The sequence below is a fragment of the Chaetodon trifascialis genome, chromosome 8, assembly GCF_039877785.1.
Source record: "Chaetodon trifascialis isolate fChaTrf1 chromosome 8, fChaTrf1.hap1, whole genome shotgun sequence".
Classification (NCBI taxonomy): Eukaryota; Metazoa; Chordata; class Actinopteri; order Chaetodontiformes; family Chaetodontidae; genus Chaetodon; species Chaetodon trifascialis.
Genome location: NC_092063.1, coordinates 10,667,250 through 10,690,990, shown reverse-complemented (window position 1 = coordinate 10,690,990; position 23,741 = coordinate 10,667,250). Strand labels below are relative to the sequence as shown.

General features: G+C 42.6%; 2 protein-coding genes across 5 annotated transcripts in view; one reads left to right on the top strand and one right to left on the bottom strand.

Moving 5' to 3' along the window:
• zbtb46 (zinc finger and BTB domain containing 46) overlaps window positions 1-5,341 on the top strand; it is a 62,587-nt gene extending 57,246 nt beyond the window's left edge. For both annotated transcript variants that reach the window (XM_070968061.1, XM_070968062.1), the window contains exons 5-6: window positions 736-911; window positions 1,000-5,341. In XM_070968061.1, coding sequence (XP_070824162.1) covers window positions 736-911; window positions 1,000-1,440 — 617 coding nt within the window. In that variant the 3' untranslated portion in view covers window positions 1,441-5,341. The remainder of the gene's footprint in view (window positions 1-735; window positions 912-999) is intronic.
• A 5,438-nt stretch (window positions 5,342-10,779) lies between these two features.
• The window catches only part of slc2a4rg (SLC2A4 regulator), a 31,852-nt gene continuing 18,890 nt past the window's right edge, over window positions 10,780-23,741 (bottom strand). For 2 of the 3 annotated variants that reach the window (XM_070968147.1, XM_070968148.1), the window contains 7 exons: window positions 21,679-21,779; window positions 19,591-19,829; window positions 16,791-16,891; window positions 14,813-15,086; window positions 13,585-13,725; window positions 12,242-12,369; window positions 10,780-11,147 (listed from right to left, as the gene is read on the bottom strand). In XM_070968147.1, coding sequence (XP_070824248.1) covers window positions 11,036-11,147; window positions 12,242-12,369; window positions 13,585-13,725; window positions 14,813-15,086; window positions 16,791-16,891; window positions 19,591-19,829; window positions 21,679-21,779 — 1,096 coding nt within the window. In that variant the 3' untranslated portion in view covers window positions 10,780-11,035. The remainder of the gene's footprint in view (window positions 11,148-12,241; window positions 12,370-13,584; window positions 13,726-14,812; window positions 15,087-16,790; window positions 16,892-19,590; window positions 19,830-21,678; window positions 21,780-23,741) is intronic. The other variant, XM_070968149.1, reaches the window with a different exon arrangement.

Here is a 23,741-nt window from a genome sequence, read left to right as displayed (position 1 = left end):
CCTTTATGAACACTAGATGTGTACAGTAGTGTGTACTGTGCTTGTCTGCTCATAAATCCAGTCCTGATCTCTCAGGGTCGTACACTGTATGCCTTGACTGTAAAGTTTCTCACACACACACACACACACACACACACACACACACACACACACACACACACACACACACGCATCTGTTTACTTGGATGCCCTTCACCTGGCTTATTTACCATTTAAGTCTAGACCTTGAGATAATTGGCTTACCAGACCCTTACACAAGATTGGGACATGGTATTAACATTAGTTGTTGTTTTTTTATTTGTATTTATTTATTTATTTGTTTATTTTTTGCCCAGGCCTCCTTCTGTGTGTGTGATTTTATTTCCCAACCTTCAGCCTCCTTGTCATCGTCTGTGTTTGTCTTTCTGTCTGTGTTTTTGCTGTCCATAGCGGAGACCTTCTAGAGCAGCTACTGTAAGGCAGCCTGACTGTCGTGTCGTGTTTATAGTAGCTCTTTGCCTTTATTGCTTTAGTATGGAGGAAGAGCTGTTGCCAGGGCAACTGTAGCTTTGACTGGGATTGGGGTGGCCATGGGAATTGATGGTACATTTCCAGACCATGCCGCTAATTAAATGTAATAACTGAAAAGTGACGTCTCGGTTTATTTAAACGAGCTTCATTCAACACTAACCCCCCCCCCCCCCCTTTTTTTCCTCTCCACCATCCCTCTCTCCCTCCCTCCTTCTGCCTCCGCAGTGAATGACTTCACGGTGATCCGTAAAAAGTTCAAGTGCCCCTACTGCAGTTTCTCTGCTATGCACCAGTGCATCCTAAAGAGGCACATGCGCTCCCACACCGGTGAGAGGCCCTACCCCTGTGAAATCTGTGGCAAGAAGTTCACCAGAAGGGAGCACATGAAGAGGCACACGCTGGTGAGTGCAGCTGCATGAGCGCCAGCAGGGGGCAGTAAATCACACCTTAAACCAACAGGTGAATTGACATTTGTTTTTTGTCCCACAGGTCCACAGCAAAGACAAAAAGTATGTGTGCAAAGTGTGCAGCCGAGTCTTCATGTCGGCAGCCAGCGTCGGAATCAAACACGGCTCGCGACGTCACGGCGTCTGCGCAGACTGCTCGGGCCGGGGCATGGCCGCGCTGCTGGACCACAACGGGGAGGTGGGAGGGGACATCTCTCCGGAGGAGGAGCTGTATCCCGGCGACCGATTCCACGATGACCAGGCGGAGTGCGACGGCGATGGAGAGGGGGAGGAGGAGATGATGGTCGAAGGGGACGGGGAGATGATGGGAGAAGGGGAGGAGGAAGGGGGGAAGTGGAAGGACTCAGGGATGACCACTGAGGCACACGGAGCGCTGGACAATGAGAAGGAGGAGAGCGACTCCTCGGCACAGGAGGGGGAGCAGCAGAACGGGAGCGAGAGGGACTTCGCCTGGATCTCCTAGAATCCGTCAGGCTCCCGTCGGCGGCCCGTCGACCAATCTCTGAAGATCTCTTGCGATCTCTCTGGCAGAATCCTCTGCTCTCTTTACCCATCCGTCCCACCGCGGGCAGGCCTTCCTTTGAATGGAAATGCTGTAGGGTGACGCGCGACAATGATCTAAAACCATCATGAGTCAACACACTCAAATGCACACACACACACGCACGCACGCACACACACACACACACTTAGGCTATTCTCAACCTTGACTGCCACAGTAGAAGAGCGGTCAAGAGGTGGCTCGAGTGCGAGGCTTTTTCTGCTTACCTCCTTTACTTCTGATGCAGTGTTTTTGTGTTACTTTTTCTCGAGGGTTCAGGCCAGAGTCCAGTAGTTTTCTACTCTGTCACAACAGGAATCAACGAGGACGCTGCCAAGGACATGGCCAATGCTAGGCTGCAACTTTGTGTGTTTGCCATCACAATCACCATGGAAACCAAGGATCACTGACAGTGTAGGGAAATAGCCAGGATTGGGGGGGAGGGGGCGGCAGGGGGCGGGGGGGTGTCTTGGTCCCACCTCGGCTGTACTGTTTCTGGGGGAAAGCGTCTCTCTACAAGTGAAGGGAGAGGCTAAATCTATTGCAAAGCTACGTGTGTCAGAGGACCGGGCAGCCCGATGGCACACTGTTGATGCAGAGTCCTACTGCCACAGACTTGCACTTTAATGACAACTGACTCCTATCAAAGCCCTGAACCCGTGGTTTACATTTTTGATCTGACCTTTACTTACCTAAACAACTCGGTGACCGCACCTACCTTTAAGGATATACTTTATGTCCTCTTGACTGTTATCACGATATAGAAATCACTGAATCTTTGTGCAGATTGCTGTTTATATAGCCTTCGCCTTTCAGTGGGGTCCTTAATCTTTTCTTCACTTAAGTTTACCACACGGTTTCTATCAATCCATTCCAACAAAAACTGGAGATTTGACTAATGTACATACGATTTGGGGGGGATTTTGAAAGGGGAGTGGAGTGTGTGTGAGACGGAGAGAGATTGAAAGAGACTTTTACAGTGTGTGTAAGAGTTCTGACCCTCTTTGTACACAAAGTGGACATCACTTTCTGCTTCCCCCTTTGGAAAATCAACACAAGCACACAAGGGATCCACATGACCTACACTATTAACTCTTTCCGTCTCTCTCGCTGTCTCTGGAGGTTGTGATGATGGGACCTGGACCTCACACCTGAGGAGGAGCTGCCTTTGTTTGAAAACTGTTTTTTTTTTTTAATTTCCTTTTTTTTCCGTTTCTGTCTCGGTCAGTCATGTAATTCCAGTTCCTCGTTCCAGAATATGCAGACTCTTTCCACATGGTTTATCTTTCTTTTGGTGATCTGTTTTCTCCGGCTTTGTAAGGTTAAAAGAAGAGGATCAAAATTGTGCTTGAAAATTCTGAGTTTGATATTCGTAGAGTGTAATATTAATTTGTTTTGTTTAACAGCTATTTATTGAAAAACCTGTGTGTGGATTCCTGATTTTTGAGAAGTCATTCCCTCCTCACGCTCTGTGTGTGTTGGGTAGAACAGGATGGGTGTTTGTAAGCAAGAATGTTTGAGTGTCCAGTGTCTAAAAAAAAAAGTCTATATTGATTTCTTAAGATTATTTCCATGTTATTGACAATTCAAGTGAGGCAGATGACTTGTCTTATTATTATGATTATCAGAACTATGATTACTGTTGTTGATGTTACTATTATTAATTATTATTAAGTGCTGGATGCTAAGCTTTATTGTGTGTTCTTTTTTTGATATTTTATATCTTGTATAAGAAAAAAGCTTTTATACTTTGCCTTGTTGTGGACAGCAAGCCATGGGGCTTTTATCAACCTTTTATTGTGCCAGTTTACGCTTTTTCTGTCGTATTTGCTTTTTTACCAAGGGGAAAAACAACTTCACTGTCAAACTTCTCTGTTAGATATTGATTGAAACATATATTCAGCACACGCTTTTGCATCACTAATGTACACTAATTGATTAATATCGAACCAAAAACAATCTAGTACCTTGTATACATGAAGTGCTTTTGTTTCACAGTCTGTGTGTGCAGGTGCTTTTGGATTTATTGTTGTGGTTAACAGTTTTGTTGTTGGGTTGTTTTTATTTTTGAACCTGTCACAGTTGTCACAGTTTGAAAAAAGTGCACATGTTATGGTATTATTGTGAATATGAAGGGCTGTGTGAAAGGACCGGCTAGATTTAGAAGACCGCATCTTGAAACCAAGCTGATTTTTCTTTTTCTTTCTTTTTTCCTAGTTTCTACTGTCTCACGCCTCGCATGACACACAATCAAAAAGAAATGCTGCATGCAGGCAAAACGCTCGTGGTGTCGCGTCTACATGCTGTATTTCTCTGCCAGTGTTTTACTGGCTCGGCTCTTGTTCATTTACATAAAGGGAAAGTGAGCACTGCAGCAGTAACTCTGGGAAACATTTCGTTGCCAGTGCGGGTTGCACACATCAGGCCTCTCTGCTACAGGTGCCATGGACTGCACTTCCCATTAACCCCCGCTGAGGAACTGTCAGTACAATGCGATTTGTGACGCTTTCTTCATGTCTGGCAACTGTCTTTATTTTATTTGTATTATTTATTGTGTTTTTGTTTGACCCATTTATCAAATAGTTGTAATTTTTGGGGTTCAAAAAAAAGGAAAAAAAAAAAAGAAGAAAGACAATGGGGTTAGGATTTTTATGAATGTCAGTTGTGGGTGTGGAAGGAGCCCATGATCGGTGACAAATCTCTGTCCTGTGGTGCTGTTGTGGCCACTGAGAGACATCTGGATGTATGTGTGACTCCCCGGCCCTGCGCTCTTCTCACGACCTGTACTGTATGTCTTCTTCCTCATACTGGGTTGTACTTCAGGAAAACGTCTGCCATCAACCCCTCAATATGTGCCTCAATGACATTTCACCTGTGTGCTTGTGAGAGCGTTTGTTTCCGAGAAGATGAGTGCGTGTTTGTGTCAATGGATAGAGATTGCTAACATGCGACTGATCAGATTAGAGGTGCAAAATGTTTTTGAGGATAAAACTTCAAAGAGACAAATCATGATGGGCGACTAGATTCTCCTTCCCACCGTGTGTTGATGACCTTTTGTGCCCTGATTCTGTGGTCTTAACTGCATGCCTGTGCTCATTTTGTCATACCAAAGCGACGTCTTCGGCATCTGCACACAACTGTCTCATTCCACACGATGCAAAACTGGAACTGTTTGCTCTATTGCAGATGAATATGGGTATTCTTAGACGTGTACAAATTGCAATCCTCATTTTAGCCTGTATAGCTTGATTCACATGTGCAAATCATGAAGCCATAGATATGGGTATATCTATATTATACTATATTTCAAAATTGGCGCTTTTTACTTTAGATTTTGTTCTTCTACTAAGAGTGATGTGTGTATACCTTCATATATATGAATTTATATTACTATTATATATTATTTATTTTCTCTCAAGTTTCAGAGGGTCTTTAATTTGTAAAAGGTCACACTTGAAGCTTGAGGTTTGTTTATTTTCATTGGGAATATTGTTCAATATGATACTGACTTTATATTGATGATTATCATAAACCTGTGTTTGTAACAAAATGTGTTAAATAATCAAAAAAAGCTGTCCTGTTTTTACACCTGTTTTGTTTTGGGCAGATTGAAGTGCTCTTGTGCAGATATTTTTCGGTTGATAGTACTGATCACAAAACATTTTTACAGCCAACCATGAGCCTCCTGTTTTGATGTTGGGGCTGGCCCGCCGGCCATCCAAGCCTCTTTCTAACTTCATGTTTAGTGGAAGAATTAGCTTGACTATTATTTGCAAAAACCAATCAGTCTCAATAAATTTTGAAATTGCTGCTGTAAAGAAGTGAACAATGCGTGCTGTGCCTTTTGTTTTCCTGTGCCGATCTCAGGCTTGATGGGACTGCTCGTCATAACCACCTGCTGTCCACAAGGGGGCAGAATAGACAAGTCAAAGAAAGTAGACACAAAGGAATGAATCTTGTCTATTGATCTTAAATTGCCACATTTCCTTATTTGGAAGAGTTGTCATTATAAACACCTCCGGCGGCCGTTTATCCACAGAGATTTTTATTCACCTACATCTAAAAAAAAAAAAAAAAAAAAAAAAAAGATTAGACAGAATCTGATCTGACTTCTTCCATTCAGGTTTATTTTCTTTCCATCACATTACATCACATAGATCACATTATCAGCATCATACATGGTCATCCATCTTTTCAAGCACTAGTCATAGGCTTGACATTCACACAAATACTCCTTGAGCGCACCACTCCTCAGAAAGTGCTTCCTCCATGTGCGTGGGACTGCTGATGAAGACCAGAGGCCGAGCCCACACATAGGAGAAATCTCGCCCTCCAGTAAAGACCCAAGGCTGACGACACGTTTCCTTCAAAATGTTTTTAGCTGTGTTTTACATTTAGAGGAAAGCAAACTGCATCAGCCTTGAGTTATCAGTTACTGAAAGGGAAAATCTAACACATAAAACCCTTCAGTGTTGTATCTCCTAGCACAAAAAAAAAAAGGAACAGGGAAAGAAAGAGCGATGCTAGACATGCAGAACAACCTCAAATTCAACCAGACAATCAATCAATCAATCAATGAGGAAAAAAAGAAGCAATAGTCAGTTTTCACACCAGCCAGCGTGAGGCTCAGTAAAAACATGACAGGAGAAAAAAAATGGTCATCAAAGGAGAGATCTGACAGACGGGAGGGTAAAAGCCTGGACAAACAATAAGAGCCACAGTAGAAGAAGCAGAGAACTGAGTGGAGCTGCCATTGCAATGCATTACATTACATTTGATTTGGAAGGAGATCTATTGGCTTTGCTGCTGCTGGTTTACACACAAATGAAAACTGACATTCAAGAAAAGCAGCACGTAAATTTTGACGTGGAAAAAATAAAGAAGGCTTTTTTTATGCACATTTCAAGGGTTTAGTTTAGCTTAATATACTGGGTAAAGGCTTGGGTGGGACCACAGTAAAGCTGGATAGCACAGGGTAGAACAGGAAATGGAAAAGGACGATGTGATCAGAAAAGAATCACTGTAGTGAAAAGGAAATGGGAAGGATATGTCTATTAGGAAACAAGTGGAAGACACTAAAAGCATGCTGTCTGTTGGAATGTGCAGGGCAGGATAAAGGCTCCCACAAGGTTCAAATTTTCATTGTGACCAAAAGGTCGAAGGTTATCCTGCCGAAAAACAAGTTAACGTCACAGCCACAAACAACATCCACGACAACGATAACCACGCATATTCAGAAAAATGACTATTTGGCAGGGAGAAAGACAAAAGACGAACAGCAACAGTGTGAGCAAGTAGCCCAGATGTCATCAAGAGCTCAAGTTAGTTCTTGTTCCATTATAAAGCGTCTCATTGCACAAAGTAAGATAGTAAAGCAATACTGCATGGTTGTGTTATCTGATATGACTTAGCAGTGTGGCGACAGCTGTATGTGGGTGTTAAAAGATTTGGATACCAAAATCAGGACATGCTACAGGTTCACTACAGGCAGTACAAACTAGCCAGCAAAAATAACAACAAAAAAATGACTTTTATTTTTGTAGGTTTTACATTCAACATGTTTTGTTTTTCTCCCCTTTGCCTCTAAGCTACAATATACATTGAATCTTTACGTGTTATGTTCACTATAGCTTCTCAATCAACTTTTTTTTTTTAAAAAAGAAAGAAAATATTCTGAGCAACTATACTGTAAAAAAGTTTACTTTTCATATAACAAGATACAACAAAGAAAACAACAACAATATATGAAAAAAAGCCTCACGGTTCTCTTTATGTTGCATATGTACAAGAAAGCCCTGAAACTGCAAATCCATCTATATCGTCACTGCGTGTCTTGTGTCTGCTTTCCATCGGCCGTAAATCTTCCCTGCGCACCCATGAAACAGTCAACTTCAATCTCCATCTCTCATTTTCTGGGTGAAAGTTGAAATAGTTGATCTATTTTTGCAAAAAATTCACCAATAAAGTTCTCATGCTCAAGATCTGTGTGCAAGAGCAACTTTGTACCCAGTTCTCTCTGGTCATAATGGCCCACATCACTGAGCGGAGGTCTCACTGATAAAACTCGTCCAGCACCAGTTTGGTGCCGGCGAACGCAGGCGCCTGTTAGCTTAACACGTGCTAACTTTTGCTACTAGCAAAAGCATCGGCCTCTAAGCCTGCTGGTGTACAGTGCTTACGCTGAGGATGGACAGAGACCTGATGGGTTGCATTTGACACTCCATCAACATCAATTTGACACTAAAAGTGGTATCCAGCACTAATAACAGTATCTACACAGTTACTACCTTAGCTCAGTAAAATGTAAAAAAAAAAAGCAAGAACCTGTTTTTAGTTAAAGGACCAGCGTGTAGGATTTAGGGACATCAGGCGGTGAACGCACCTCACCTCACCCTCCCTTTTCAAACATGTAGGAAAACCTATGGTGGCTGCTAAAAATCTGAAAGGAGCTCTTTGGAGCCAGTTAGTCCTTTCTGGGCTACTGTAGAAACATGGCCACCCAATCTGTAGATACAGCGCTCATTCTAAGGCAACCAAAACACAAAGGTTTTTATTCAAATCCTACACACCAGACCTTTAAGTAAACAAAGCACGAAGATGAGCTCTATGGATAGAAAAGTGTGTGAGTATTGTGAAAAAAATAAAACCTGGCAATAAAACACTGTAAAAGCATCTGTTATCAAGACCATAACGTGGTAGCCACTGACTGAGACTGATGTTTTCCCATCACTGAGACAAGGCAGTGCTGCTTTCGGCCCTTGGCACTCCTCCAAGGAAAGGCAAAGTGACTACCTAAGTACCACACTGAACATCCCAGTACCACTCATCTAAAATGGCCAGCACCACTATGTTTAGTACAATAAATCTGACACAGAGAGCAAGACATTAACTGTCAAGATCACCTGCTAAGAATGGGGGACCCCAGAGGCACGGAACCCCTATCCCTGACACCCCATTTATTCCATCGGGCAGTGACGACATCCCTCCCACCCCCACGAAAAACAAAAAGTCCTTTCACTTCAAAATTTGTGTATATAAAATGTCCATGTACAAAAACATGTTTGCGCAGTGCAGCATAGTGCAATTTCATCAGGTCAGTATACCTTTTTCTTATCATGTTCTTTTCATTGGCACTTTGTGAAGTTTCTGACCGAAAGAGGCCTGCAGACCGCTCTCACCAGCCGAGAGACAGGCAGACCGAGCTTATCTGGGATGCCACTGGAATAAATGATTTACAGGCAGGATCGCTCGCTTTCTAAGCAAAATGGAACTGAATGAGATGTTATTAACTGCTGTTTGGACTGTGTGCTTAATAAGTCTGTGCCCAATGACTTCAAGCCACCAATTAACAGTCAGGCATCTGCTGCCCAGCTTTCATTTAGAAGTGATAACTGGTCGCCTATAACGTGATATCAGCCGGTGGCAGGCAGCACGAGCGACCCTGTGGCGACAGCCGAACAGCACAGGTGTTTCTATGGCGACAAAGGTCTGAAGTCGTACTGTACCTCAGTCAAGGAGTCTGCTCGAGCGCCTGCGCATACAGGAGAGGAAAGGCACTGTCTGTGTGTGTGTGTTTGTCATACACTGCTATGGCGATCACGTCAGGTCAGTGTCAGGAGCGCTTAAAGAGCCGAGGACACGCAGCAGAATCTACATTCAAAAAGCTGCGAACAAACAGCACGAGGGCGAATCTCTTCAAAAATATACATCTACTGTCATGACTCTTCCTCTGAGAGCAGGTCAGAAAAAATCCCGTGAAAGGGTTTTTTCTTATGCAAATCAAGGGTGTAAGAGTCGGGGCTGTCACACGTTGCACAGACTCTGAAGCCCTTTGAGGCAAATTTGTAATTTTGGGCTGTATGAATAAATAAATGACCTTGACTGTGGTTTATGGGACCAAAGTTAACAATTAATTATGTTAGAAATCATGGGAGGAATCAGAAAAAGTTCTGGGGAATCTCTGAATGCAGGAGTTATTTCAAATCTTCTGTCTTCTACTTCATCATTATGATAGGCCGGTTATAGTATTACAGGCCTATTGTGTACCGCTGTACACCACTGCTCTGCTCTGCACTGACTTGATTTGATTCTCACTTTTCATTTTCAAATATTAGAACCGAGTGAAAGATCACTCTAAAAGATTCAACACAACATCTACAAAAAAAAAAAAAAAACGGAGGAAAAAGTGTTCGGTTCCCGTGAAGTTAGGTGTGGTATCCACAAATTTTGCAATGCGGGTTAAGGGTTGTTACTCCAGAGATTTAAGATTAGGTAACTCAAAACTGTGAGAAATAAACTAGAACGCCTGACTCATCAGGTAGTGATTGTTGATTTACAATCTCTGTTATTCACCTACGTACACAACATCAGTCGTACTGTAAGCTAACGTTTCAAAGGGCGGAACATTGAGAACAAGGAAAAAATGGAGCCTTTCTGCCTCATTTCGCCGTATCAACAATGACAACCACGGAGCAAGAAAATCTGCTGATTGCACAGTGCAACTGCGAGTTGCTTCAGCAAGTCACCGCTGAAAATAAATTCTATATGAGAATCAGATCCACTCTCTCAGACGAACGCTGTGGTTACAGTGATACTCTAAAAGGCGACCTATTTCTTCAAGGTGCATATCTCTAGGGTACAAGAATACAGAAGAGGGGGAAAGATATTTCATATATTGTGTACATCTTTCAAAAATATTTTGGAAAGTCAAGGGGAAACTTTTTGTACCACTTGGTCTGAGGGTTTTGTGCATCTTTGCAAAATTACAAGAAGTATAGCTGGCTGTGTTGGATTTGTTTAATGAACAGGTAGCAGATACTGAACGATATGTAATGAAACATACAGTCAGTATCCAGTAAGGCTGCAGACGACAGTAATGCTGGATTCAGGATTAAGTGAACAGGCTTTTGTTTTTTTTGCCTTTGGTTGGTTTGAAATATTTTAAACAGTGACAATGAAAAAAAGGATATGCTACAGAGGTCTTACCAAGCAAATTGGGCGTCAACCCTTGAACTTCCAAAAAGAGTCATGATCCACCCCATGAACAGTAGATTACAAGATGATCCTATACTGAACAACAGCGTATACCAAAAAGCTTATCTGCAGTCTTCAAACGTTGCCTTGAGTTGAGGCCATGAAAAATGGCGAGTGAAAAACAAAAGGTTCAGGATCCAATTTAAATGTTTTGTTTTTCCTCATTCGTCAAACAGAGTGAAAAATGTTTCAGTCTTAGAAAAGGTCTCCACGCCTGCAGAAAGTATGTTTTTTTTCTTGGTGATTTTTTTTTTTGTTTATTTTTTTGTTTTGTTTTTACCCACCAGTTTTATTTTCTCTTTGTATTTGGAAACGGAAACGAGAGAAGGTGATCCCCCTGCTGGGCTGGAGGAAGTAGCACTGAGAGCTTTGTCGTGAAGAACCCCCCCCCCCCCCCCCCACCGTCTCTTCAGTGGAAAAGTCCACCTAGCTGTCGCTCCGAGCGAGGAAGAGCTCATCTCACGCACGCGGGAAGGGGACCAGATTAGTCGGTGAATCTCTGACAGGCTTTTTTCCAGCGACAGGCTGTGCACCACATGTCTCTCTTCTCCATGCCGTACACCTTTCGGCACTTCTTCGCCTCCCCACGGGGTTTCCTTGGTAACAGCAGATGTGACAGCATAAGGACATGCACACAGACATCCAGACGCCCACATGGGTATAAAGACACACATACATGTGCAGTGATCTCAAAGGCACATAAATGTGTACACATCTTTCCTTTGGGTCAACATGAATGTCACTCAAACAGGGAAGCCCTCTTTGAAGAGGTCCATGGACTGCAATTAATTTGCCTTTTTCTGTGATCTAATATTTGATGTGATACGTCTCAGCACCATGAAAAGGTGCACAGTGTCCTTACTGTGGCTCGCTCCTGCTATTTAACCAAATTTCAACATTTACATGACGACACAAGTGCCTCTGTGTCCTCAGTTTACACTCCATCAACAATAAACTGTAACACAGAGCCAGAGATGTAATAACATTTGATCATTACTCTCTTTGAAATTACAGGGTTGGGATAATTTCTACTCATAATGCAACTGATCTGCATCACTGGATTACCTGCTGTTACATTGATTCCTTTTTTGCATTATAAATGGATTAGAATTGTTAAAATACTCATAAATAGGGAATAAAACCTGCACATTTCTACTATCACAGCATGTGATGGCCTACAACTAGTTTGAACACATGGCCACTTTAACTAATGATTATTTCATTACTGATTAGAGAATACTGGTGGTGAAAAATGCTGCTTACAAGTTCCCAGAGCCCAAAGTGACATCTAGTCTAAAATGTAAAGATATTCTGTGCACCATCATATAAAACTAACTAGCAAATCTTCACATTTGAGGAGCTGAAACCAGCACATGTTTGGTATTTTTGTTTGAAAAATGACTTCAATTAAGCGTGCTTCAGTCCTTGACCACTCATGATTCACTGCAGTAAATGTTTCTAATTTGCACTCAAACTACCACCATAGTCACAAAGGCAAAGCAGTTCATTTCAAGCAAATGTGATACGGGGGACAAAAGAAGATGAAAGAATAAAGAAAGCATGATAAAATGTTTTTATCTTAAACCTAGTCCTGTAATTGTTCATCACGAGAGAAAATTGGAGCAAAATTAGCCCCATCCTTTAAAACTCCTAACCACAATCATACAGACACATGCTTGCTGCTGCATACCTGGTTCCTGGTGTTGATTTAGGAGCTGGTGTTATTAAAGCATGGTTCTTGTTAACAGTGGTGTGTGTGCTGGCTGCCGGCTGCCGCTTCTCACCGACGCTAACTGTCCGAACATGAGTCACAGGCCCCTGCAAAAGTGGGAAGACATCATAAGGGTACTGATATCGGTCCAGCATAGCTCGACTCCATTCTACATGTTGATGACAAATACACATAAAAACCTTAATTCTGGTCCTGTAAGAATAAAGTATAACAATGCATTACAATGTTACTAGTACACACAACTGTATTATCACATAGTGTCATTCCCTATTAACTCCAGCACCCACCACCAAATATAAGCAATTGCAGTCATTATTGCTGTGACCAACATGAAAACAAGGAGCCCTATTTTTGAGGCCTAACATCCAGCACTTTCCTGACCTTGCAATTCTCTTTGCCTGTTTTGTGGTACTTTGGTGGCCAATGAAAAGGGCAGTGGTGGAAGGAGAGGCACAAACAAATGGAGGTTCATTTGGTGGAGCTGCTCATATCGCGAAGGCCAATGTTGAGAATCTGCAACTTCATCAATCGCTAGCTGCACTATCTTGATGTAATCATTTCTGGTGTGCTGCCCCCCAATCAATTCATGTAAAATTCATCCGTACATGTTTTATCTACAAACAGGAAAGCTCACATTACACTTTGTGTCCCTGGCCACAGTGGTTGCCTGTCAGTTTTATTATTGATTTTAAGATCCTTTTATTGGTTTGTAAATCTTTAAACAGTTCTGTGCCTGAGGACGTCTGATGTGCTTTTAAGATACAACATGTGCCCCCTCGATCCCTCAGGTCCTCCGGCTGTCTCCTGGCTGTCCCATGAGCCAAGACTCTGATTCATGGCAATGCTGCCTTCAGCAAATATGGCCCCTGCCTTTGAAACATCCTACTAGAGGCTCTGAGGACATAAGAGAGTACATTTTAAATCTTTTACCTGCATTCTTGTTGTAGTTTGATTGCCTTTAATCCCAGTCTTTTACTTGATTATTTTTATTTCTATTTAATTGCATAAATTTTACATAAAAAGTGATGAGACAAAAATATTATAATGCTGGTAACATACTTACTGCTGCACCTGCATGCACATTTTATACGTTCTCATCTAAATTATGTGTGAAGCACTTTGAACAGCATCTTTGGATGGATCGTACTATTGAAAGCCTGAAGAGGATGGTATTAAGAAGCAAGGAGAGTAGAAAACCAGAGCGACAAAAAGCTTAAAAAAAGGAAACAGCAGGCAAAAATTACAAGGCAGGACAGGAGTTAAGATTAAGATAAAAAGGCGTGAGACATAGCCTCACTCACCGGGACGCCTTTGAAAATGACAGGAGGGGACTGCCACGATACACTGATGCCATTCCCAGTCCCAATTCCAGGCCCGGTTCCATTACCACTGCCTATCCCAGCCAGCTCAGGACCCACTGGGATACTCACTGGAGCAGTGGCCTGGAACATGGACAACCACCCCGTGATAGCCAGGAGAGGACACAGCAAGGAGAGGGGACAGGGAAAGTGCAGACAGAAAAAGACAGGAGGATAGCAGAGAGAAAAAAGATCATATAAGGAAGGCATTTCTCCACTTCTGCATCCGAAATGTGCCTTCATATCAGCTCTGATCATGCATCAAGACAACCGCAACTGCCTACCACAACAATTGTGTATTTTACATAAACGCAAACTGTGACAGTGAGTGTGTGAGTTTCAGGATTATCGTTAAACAACTCTGGCAGGTGCTTGAAGGAAGAAGGATGCAGCACGAAACAGACAGCGTGAGCATGACAGACAGAGTGTGAGTACAGTGCAATACAGGGAAAATGAAACGTGAGAAGTGGTCATTGTTCGCTGCATATGCATAATGCAAGTCTATTTTTATGTGCATTTTGTGTTGTCATGGCAACTGAAAGCTCAATACAACCTCGAACCACTGCGAAGGACCGAATTCAATATTGAATATTTTAAAGATTTATACTTTAACCGAATGTGTTCTTCCAGCTGAAACCATTTCATTTTTACCTCTGAGGGCATGTAAGTGAGGAGTGCACATGAATTTGCAGTTAGAGGGAAAAAAAGAAGAAGAAGGACAAGGGGAGGAAGAGGAAGGAAGGACGAGGGGAAGAGGAGGGAGGGGGCATGGATACCCAATGTTGCTACAAAGCAGTTCAAATTAAGTGTTGCAAGGAGGAGTTTAAGCATAATTAAATCTCACGGCTGAAACTTTTTGACTTAAAAAATATTCAGATCTCATTCTTCATGTGACCTTATGATAATATTTGCAAGAAAGGTTTTTTCTCCTTCCTCTCCTGATACATACTCCCACACTGATGTAGGAGTTAAGTAATTCAAACTGACCTCAGAGCTTTTCTTTTTCCCACACTGATCTCAAAAACTGCCTCTGCAGATTCCATATGATAGAAATCTGAAACTTTGTGGCTTGGAGACACGCTGACTGCTCAGTGTGTTGCCTCGTTTTCAGTGGCATCAATTTGTGAGAAATTAAATTCAGTATTGTGCATGTGTGTTTAAAGTGAGTTACCTGGTAGGCGTGGTCAGTGCGGATGTGGCAGAGCGTGGAGGGAGCTGATTGACTGAGCAGTGTCGGGGCGTGGCTCTGAGAACCGTTCATACTGATGTGTTCAGAGTGAGGGACGTCGGTGAGCGGTGGAGGGAAGACGGGCGGAGGACCGGCCGTGGTGGGGGAAGTGGGTGTGAGGCTGGACAAGCCCTCTGTTAGGCTGTCCATGTTGACCTCAATCTCTGAGTAGTAAAAGTCTTCCTCTCCATCGCTGTAGTCCGAGTCGCAGTTTCGGCTGCAGGGGAGGAACAGTGACGACTTAGAAACTCTCCTGAATTCATTAATTTTAATTTCAGTTTCAGCTTTGATGAAGATCAACAGCACTGGACTACTTAAATTTTGGGTCAAGCAGCTAATGTTAATGATGCTATAATGCAGCCCTCCTCATCTTGTCCTTGCTAATTACTCTTACAGGTAGCAGCTTTATTGATGCACGGCATACAGCATTATTGGCATCTCTGTCTTCAATACCTTTGATCACGTTTACCTGGGCAGCACAGTAAGAACATCAGGTTTTCCCATTTGTTTAGGTTGCAGAAAAAGCTTTATGCTATGTATTTGAAATGTTTCTGAAAGACTGTTGCTTGTGCTTGACACCAGTGAATCAACCTGTGATACATTCCCTTTGTCATCTAGTGCATTATTTTGTGTCGTTTGACACTGACATTTCTCACATTTCCACATAAAAAAGAAGAACAATGCTTATTCCATTTCACATTATTTATGATGTATAATTTTGTTTTGTTCTGCAAAAACTAAATAATGAAGTTTCCATTTTGCTGAAGGTGCACAAACAAACTCTCCACATTTTTGATAAGCACAGAACAATGAACAGGTTCTATATACATTCAGAAACATTTAGGTCATGGAAGACACCAGTGGCATTGCCTATGATGTTCCATTCTGCTGAAGTGCCACTGACTCCCACAAACAAACAAAAAAAGTGCAGGGAGTGGTTACTCTTCCCAGCAGCAGGGGGCAGTAAAAGCCAGTGTGCTGCAGAGGACCTCAAACAAACAGGCTGGTGATGAAATGACAACAAATGTGAGGACAGTTGCCTCTTTCCTCAAAAACATTATGACTTTAGACTAAAGCATGGACTAACAGTAGGACTCTTATTATAATCCCACTCAAATCTTCAGTGAAGCTCTGTGACACAAATATATATCCCTGTATAGATCCCCCTCAGGGATCAATGAAGTATTTCTGATTCTGATACAAATTACTGGTCAGGACTGAGGAATGTTAATAGTTCCATTCTTCTTTTTTTGGACAATAGAAGCACAAGGCACAATGGTGAAGAAGCAGTAATACACAAGCTCAGCTACTCAGGTATAAAGGCAGATAGTTGGACAGCATCCAAGTTGCGACAAGTCTGATGTGTGTCACTATTCTTGTCTTACCACATTATTTCAATCACAGAGTTTGACACTACTCGTGTGAAGCTGCAGATGATTACTTCAGCGACACCTACACAGTGAAGGTCTTGATTAAAGTGAAAAACAAAGCCTGCAGCTTTATGAAACAAATAGACAGCATCAGTGCGAGTGTCCACATTTACATAACTGATTCTGAATAAAACAAAATGAAAAATGGATACAAGTAAAAACAAACTTTTAGACACTGTCAGTGTCACAATGAAGATCATCAATGTGACTCATACAGATTATCAAACTGCCTGGTGGCAGTGCATGTGTGTGTGGGTGTGTGTTGGGGTTCAGCTCAGGCAAAAACTGGCTGGATGCATAATACACACCGCTAAGCAGCATGTGAGACTTTTATTTAAGGAAAGGGCGGAGGGGGTGAGCTGAAAATATTCTGATTTCAATAACAGCTTTTTAAAGCACTTATATGAGAAATGTGGAAAATAAAGCTAATAGTCATTCAATAATCCCTGAGTGCTGTGTGTTTGGTTTTGAGTGACGGCAGGCACACTCACCCCAGGTGGACGGTGCGGATGTGTCGCTGGATCCCTGAGGAGGTGCTGAGGACCTTTTCACAGTTCTTCCACAAGCACTTGAACATCACCTTCATGGAGTTCTGAAAGAGGCGTTCACCACAAAAACCACCATGAGTCAGTAGGCAGCTGATTTGGACAAATTACAAGTGTCACTATGAGTACAACATAGCGTCTTACAGTCAGATGGGATGATATGGTTGTTGATATTCGTGCATTTTATGCCATTACATCTATCTTTGGTTTAGATGTTTTATCCTTCATTCAAAGCCCTTGGGCTGTGAATAATTTTCCAATAAAAGTGAACATATTATCTACAGAACAGTGATAAGTATTTGTTGGGAAATAGTTTAATGCCCAATGCACTGTCCTGTTCCTCTGTGGGCATCTCAATGGCAGCCTCAATAGAAAGGCCTTGGTGGGGGACTGAGTGCCAGTCTGCAAGGGGCCAAACACTACACCTCATTAGAGGGTGATTATGAGCACCAAGCTTAAAAAAACAGAAACCCGATACATGACAAGTTCAGACACATAGAGAGTAAAGAGAAATAGAGACAGAAAAAGGCAGAGAAAGAGAAAGAACAACGAAACGGTACCTTTCTCTGTCTACATCACAGTACTTTCATGTTCACTGACAGACTGATGAGCAGAATAAATGCACTATTTTGATTCATCTTACCAGAAATAGTTTGGTGTTACTGTGCAGGCTGTGGGTGCCCTTACTGCTTATCGTATCATTCAAGACATGAACACTCACTTCCCCATAGACAAGTACACAAGCACACCTGTGAAAACCACGTTGACCCCTTCTTAACCTTTGATCATCAAATGAAACTTTTGCCAATGCTAGTCATATCTGATTGTCCCCAAATCTGATTTTATATGAGACCCACACTAACTGGATAGATGGAGTGGGTGTTCTTATTTCAGTTCATTTTCTCTTTCACCTATCAGGGCCTGGCAGCTGTCCCATGAGCAGGCAGGGGCCTGCATCACTGCTAATGAAAGAGAGTGGGTGTGTACTCTTGATACCTTTCAACAGCCACTGGAGAAAGAATGGCAAGAGAAGATGGGCAGGAGGTAAGATGCAGGAAAGACGGATTGAGAAGTGAGAGTAGAACAGATTTTTGTCAATGGTTGTGTTAACTCTCTGTTGGACTACAATTCCTCGGAACGATTTCTCACCGACAGTCACTTCCTTTCACTCTATTTGACAACAACAAGCCATTAAACTGCTTAGGCGGTGCTGGCTATATGCACGTTCCCTACCCTGCTGTTTAAAATAACCGTCTTAATAAAAATGACACAGCAAAGCTAGTCTTTAATCCCACAAACAATCACAAATCACTTAATTCCCTAAGCGTTTTTCTTGCATCTTAACACTGCTACAGTAAGACCAGTGATTGCCATGTCTAATAATCGTCTTAACCCACTGCCTGCACAAAATCAAACAGCCCTGCTATCAAAGAGGCAGTTGCTCATGGAAGGTTTAGACCTCTGGGGTTGGGATCAGATATATTGCAATACAAAGCTAGCGAGCACGTGAGCTCATATTTTAGCACTCTTCTGCACAGATTGTGTGTCTATATTCCTCCCAGTGTCATCCTACTTTATTTCCTGTCTGCTTATCTATGGTATGGCATGGGTCTCTGCAGCGTCGTCCTTGGAGTCTTTATGGTTTTATATATTCGGCAGCTCAGCAGTCTTCACCGGTGCCCCACTCCAAGGAGGTTGAACTGCAAACACCCACGTATTGTGCAGTATATGAGCTCTCCACTGTCACTGTATGGCTAGAGGAAATATTGTGATTAGTTTCTCCTCTTATGCTCTCTCTACATTGGACTGTCCTTGTTTTTGCGCATCCCTTGAACCTTTTGTTACTTCCTGCTGGTCATCTCCTTCACTCCCTCCCCCTGAAGAGACTGAAAAAGGGATGCAAAGCTTCTTGACAGTGAAAACACTTAGACTATCTACTACTGGCATTTGTGTTATTAAAAAAAAGGGGGAGGGAGGGATAGAAGTGAAAGAGAGGACATAATGCATCAACCAGACAAGCAGAAAGTGACAGGCCTTATGTCTAAGGCTTTTAAACTGCACGGTTCTACGGGATATTACATGCAGAAAATGTGTAAACGGCTTTATTCTCTAATACAGGGGAGGGGAACCTCCGACCTCCGGGCCATATGCAAGACTGTTTGATCCGGCCCACGGGTCAATTTATATATACAAAAAAGCAATTATTAGCATAACAACGAGAGCATGCTATGACATCCAAAGTGAGTGAGTGAGTGCGCAAAACGCCTTCAGGCCATTGGCGAGAGGTTTCAGGACATGAAAAGTAAACTCAAGGAATTTAACATACTTGCTAGAACATTTAATGTGGAGCCAGCTGACGCGCCTGACAACCTGCAACACCACATCACTAAGGTACAAAACATCAACATATGACTGAGAGAAGCTCTTTTCAAAACTCTTACAAAGACTCAGTTCTGCTCGAGACTGGCTGACCCACACCTGGAAAACCAGCTGCAAGTAGCATCATCATCACTACCATCTGACATCAGACGCCTCGCCAAAGAGAGGCGGTTCCAGCCATTTTAGAGGTTAGTATGATATATGTGTTCAATAATTTAGTATGGCCCCTGAAGGATGTTATAAAAATTGAAATGGCCCTTGACAGGATAAATGTCCCCTCCCCCTGCTCTAATATATTGGTTGCATTGCAAAATTCCCCATGATCTCCTCCTGCATCTTGCAGCGGGACATGATCATCCACCTTTACCTTTCGCTTTCGAGGTATGGGGTCCTCAAACATGAAGTGTGAGCTTTCTGTGACATCCTCACTGACATCATCGCCCTGGGATGACAGCAGGAAGTTCTTGTTGGTATCGTTGGAGAGAGGTGGGGACGGTGTGGAGGGCACTGATTGGTCGCTGGCATCCCAGCTCCAGTTGCCACTGGTGGAACTGCTGTAGCTGGCTGACAGCACCTCTTTCCAAGCCCTGTTGGCTGGCTCTGGGACTGCAGTTTAAAGAATACACACAGTTAACTTCAAATTAATAGCAAGACATGGCTAAAAAGAAGACTGTTTCATATCTGAAGACAGGAGGAAAGACAGCCAAATGTGAACCTGAGTGTAAGTGTGCACTATTTTAAAAGGCCTGAAATAAAACAATATTGGCAGCATAGTGTTAAGGCTGTATGCAGAACCATCCTGACCCAAATCCTCACTCTGTAATGGAAATGAAAATGCAAAATCTCTCAAAAGCCCTAAACCATAACAGCCTGCTTGATGCATAAATTCTAATGTTGTTAATATCTTTAGTAAGATACTTTCCCGTCCTAACATTTTTCATTTAGCTATACTGAATTCTGCCCATTAAGCCCAACACGGCTTTAATTTCCTGGACAAGGTACTATAATATTTCTCTAAGTCTTGGCCCAAAAACCTTTCTATACACTTTGGCCTTTTGGCCAATCCAATAATACTTAACCTATAAGACAATCATAATCTGACTTTCACTGTGGCAAAACATAGTAAATAACTAAACCTAAACCCCAACATAGAGCAAAGATTATTATCATGCATGTTGGGGATTAACTTACATCAACCAATAACTATTTCCTATAGAAAAGTAAGGAGCTGAATCCCAGTTCATATGAATATATAACATACTATACAGTATTTGTGTATAAGGATTACTGTATTATATTACTCAGGCCCATGTGTCACTGCTGTAGGACAGAAAGAAATCACAGCACAGATCATCCTATTTAAACTCAATATACAATATAGGGAAATAGTGTACTTCACAAAAAGTGAGTGGTGCAGAGAGTTGGGCTACATAATGGAGCATCTACCCAAACTCCTAATTTGAACGCACACGCTGACGCTTTTATGAAGCTTGACCAGACTGTCATAAATCAAAGATATCAACTCCCATCCTCTCTGTGCAACACTTGATCTTAGCTCCTCCCAAACCCACAGCATCATCTGACAAGATCTACTGGTCTACTGCTGAATTGTACAATCAAAACTGACGCTGCTATTGATTTATTTCTTGTTATCCCAACTGGCACAGCAGTGTCAGCTGATATCGACTGCTACATGTTGCCTTACTGAGAACAAAAACAGCAGTCTTGGTTTAATGCTGCGCTTAAAAACAACAAAAAAGCCAACTGGACTTTGATCGTCTGGCAAGGTTGGCATGGTGATGGCAACCACACTAACACTGGAAACAGCAAAATGACCTGCGGTGATAGAGTCAAGGCTGAACAGTTGGCAGTAAGGGCTGGGCTTTGTTAAGTATGCATGTATACAAAGATAAGGGAACAGTGCTAACAATACTATAAGACTACATTCCATCAGATGAATACAGATACAGAGAATACTGTGTCGGGGTAAACTAACATCGAGTCGACCAAACCGGTAGTTGATGAGATGAATCTTAGTTGACCAAGTGTTCATTGGTTGGTTAGTCGTAGTTCTTGTCTGTTTTGAGTCGTTTGTTCCTTATAGACTGAATGCTAATCAGATGACCAGGCAGGGCTGTACAATGAAAGCCTCGCCGGCTGCATTCTCATGGAGGCTGCGCTCATACAGGTCTGTGACATATGACAGCTACAACAGCCATAAGTGGTCGCTAACTGCTGCTAAGTGTAGCTGCTTTTAGTTTGCTGTTTTTCATGGCCTGTGAGGGAGGGAAAGATGGTGGGGAGCAGTGCTGGAATGGGCGCCAGAATCAAAGCCGGGCTCTGCAGCCTCCCTTGATTTGTTTAAAACAGTGGATGAGTAAGTATTTGTTGGAGCAGTTTCCACTGCAGGTATGTTCTAGGTAGAATGCAGCTGACGCTGGGGCAGTGGTGTTACCTGTGGGTGCAGAGGAAGGGTAGAGCACCAAAGGGGATGTGGACAGTGAGGTCAGGACGGTGGCGGCCATCACCTCCTTATCAGCATGACCTGAGGGCTTCCTGTAAAACATACAAATAGAGATTGACCACACAGGAAAAAGTCAGGTGTATGTTATCACCGGTGCTCTTGTGTCTTCACCTTGAACCCAGGATATGTTTGAACAAATCACACTTCAGCCATACTCTGCTAAAAAAGGAAAAAAAGTTTATTTTGACTGAGTAATGGAAACTTATTTTGGAAGAAAAAGCCTTTCCTTGTCCCCAGAGGAAACTACAAATCTCTGTAGCCCCCAAAAATATCAACAGTGATGTTCGGAGAAATTTGGATGATGCAGCGAACAAATTCTACAAAACAAGTCGCCACAGCACAGACACATACATGATTATATATGTACAGTAAATCATAAACAACATACTGTTCATGTATGTGTGAATATGCAGCATGTATATGTACATGAGGATATAATAAGAGCCTCTAGAGTAAAGGGGTTTGTGATGTGTTTCTGCACAGCTTGTGCAGAGGGAGAGAGAGATGCTCGTTCCTCCCTTCCTGCTCAGTACACCCCATGCTGAGCAGTCCACCCTCAGCTTAAACCTTGTTTACTGCCCACTTGAAGTAGCAGCATACATACACACACATTCACAAACACATACACATGCACAGTGAGCCCAAACAGTGTGCTTTGGCATCCGGCATTCTGGAAAAAAAATGTGACCGAGCACAACAGTCATTTTTGTCATCCTGCAATGAAGCACGAACGACTCCGCTTCGGGCAGACTCTTAATTCGTGTAATCTATTCTATCTTGCACTCTTCACCCCTGTTCTTCCTGTCCTTAAAAGTGAAATGCGGGGAAAATTATTTAAGGTCGGGCCAAAAACTCACCCACCCACTTGTGCGCACACACACATAGAGTAAACAGATTCAAATTCTCATGTAAAATCCAGAAAAAAAAGTGAGATGTCAGCGTCAATACAATGAGGCGAATATGGCTCCACTATGTACTGCAATCTGCGGTGTGGAACATGCTAGTCCAAACGCTGCATAAACACACACATTAATGCAGATGTACAAACACAAAAAGGACACACATACACAAAGAGAGACAGAGGCAGATATACACATGGTCTGCAGCTTTAAGAGGTCCTTGTCCCGCCCCCAGACTTCTCCACTACACAACCAGAGTAAACTGGTTTGAGGCGTTCTCTCAGCCAAGCCCTAAGCCCTGGCAGACTTCCACTCTGAGTCTCAGTGCGCACACATACACACACACATACTCAGAGCAAAAAAACTTCACTCTGAAGTCCACAAACACGTACAAGATTACACTGTAAATCAGCAAGAGCACTTACACCTGCTTACACACACACACACACACACACACACACACACACACACACACACTTAGAAGTGGCAACAAAACTTTGAAACATTTCAGAGACAGAAAAAGTTTGGAAAGTGTCTCAGCTCCCACGCTGATGAGAATGTGTTGGTTGGGGAGCAAACAGATCGCAGAGGAATGTACCAGATATGAAGGAATCACTCAGAGACGGTCTGAGCACTGCAAGGCGATGTTCACACAAAAGATGCTGGTTTTACTTTTCAACATCGTGAGTGTGCGTGAATATTTGTTTGCTCTGAATAGAATGCAGGCAGTTGGCAAAACACTTGCATGTAATTAGAAAATACCAACATAAAGAAAATAGCAGTATGCAAAGAATAATATCCACACAACAGCTAAAACAAGAGACCTAGCCAGAGGAGAGGCGGGTAACACACATATGCACAACACACACATACACTCGCATAAACAGACACACACACATACACACACAAAGACACACACACAGTCTGGACGAGAGATAAAGAGATAACAAGATTAGCTGTGTCCTGTTTCAGTCATTAGCACTAAACAGGGCCAACCAGGGACACGCTTTTGATTTACGGGCCTCTGTCTTTTTCTTAATAACATTTCTGCGCTGTTTTTCTTATTTTGTCGCCAACACGGACAACATGTTCGCT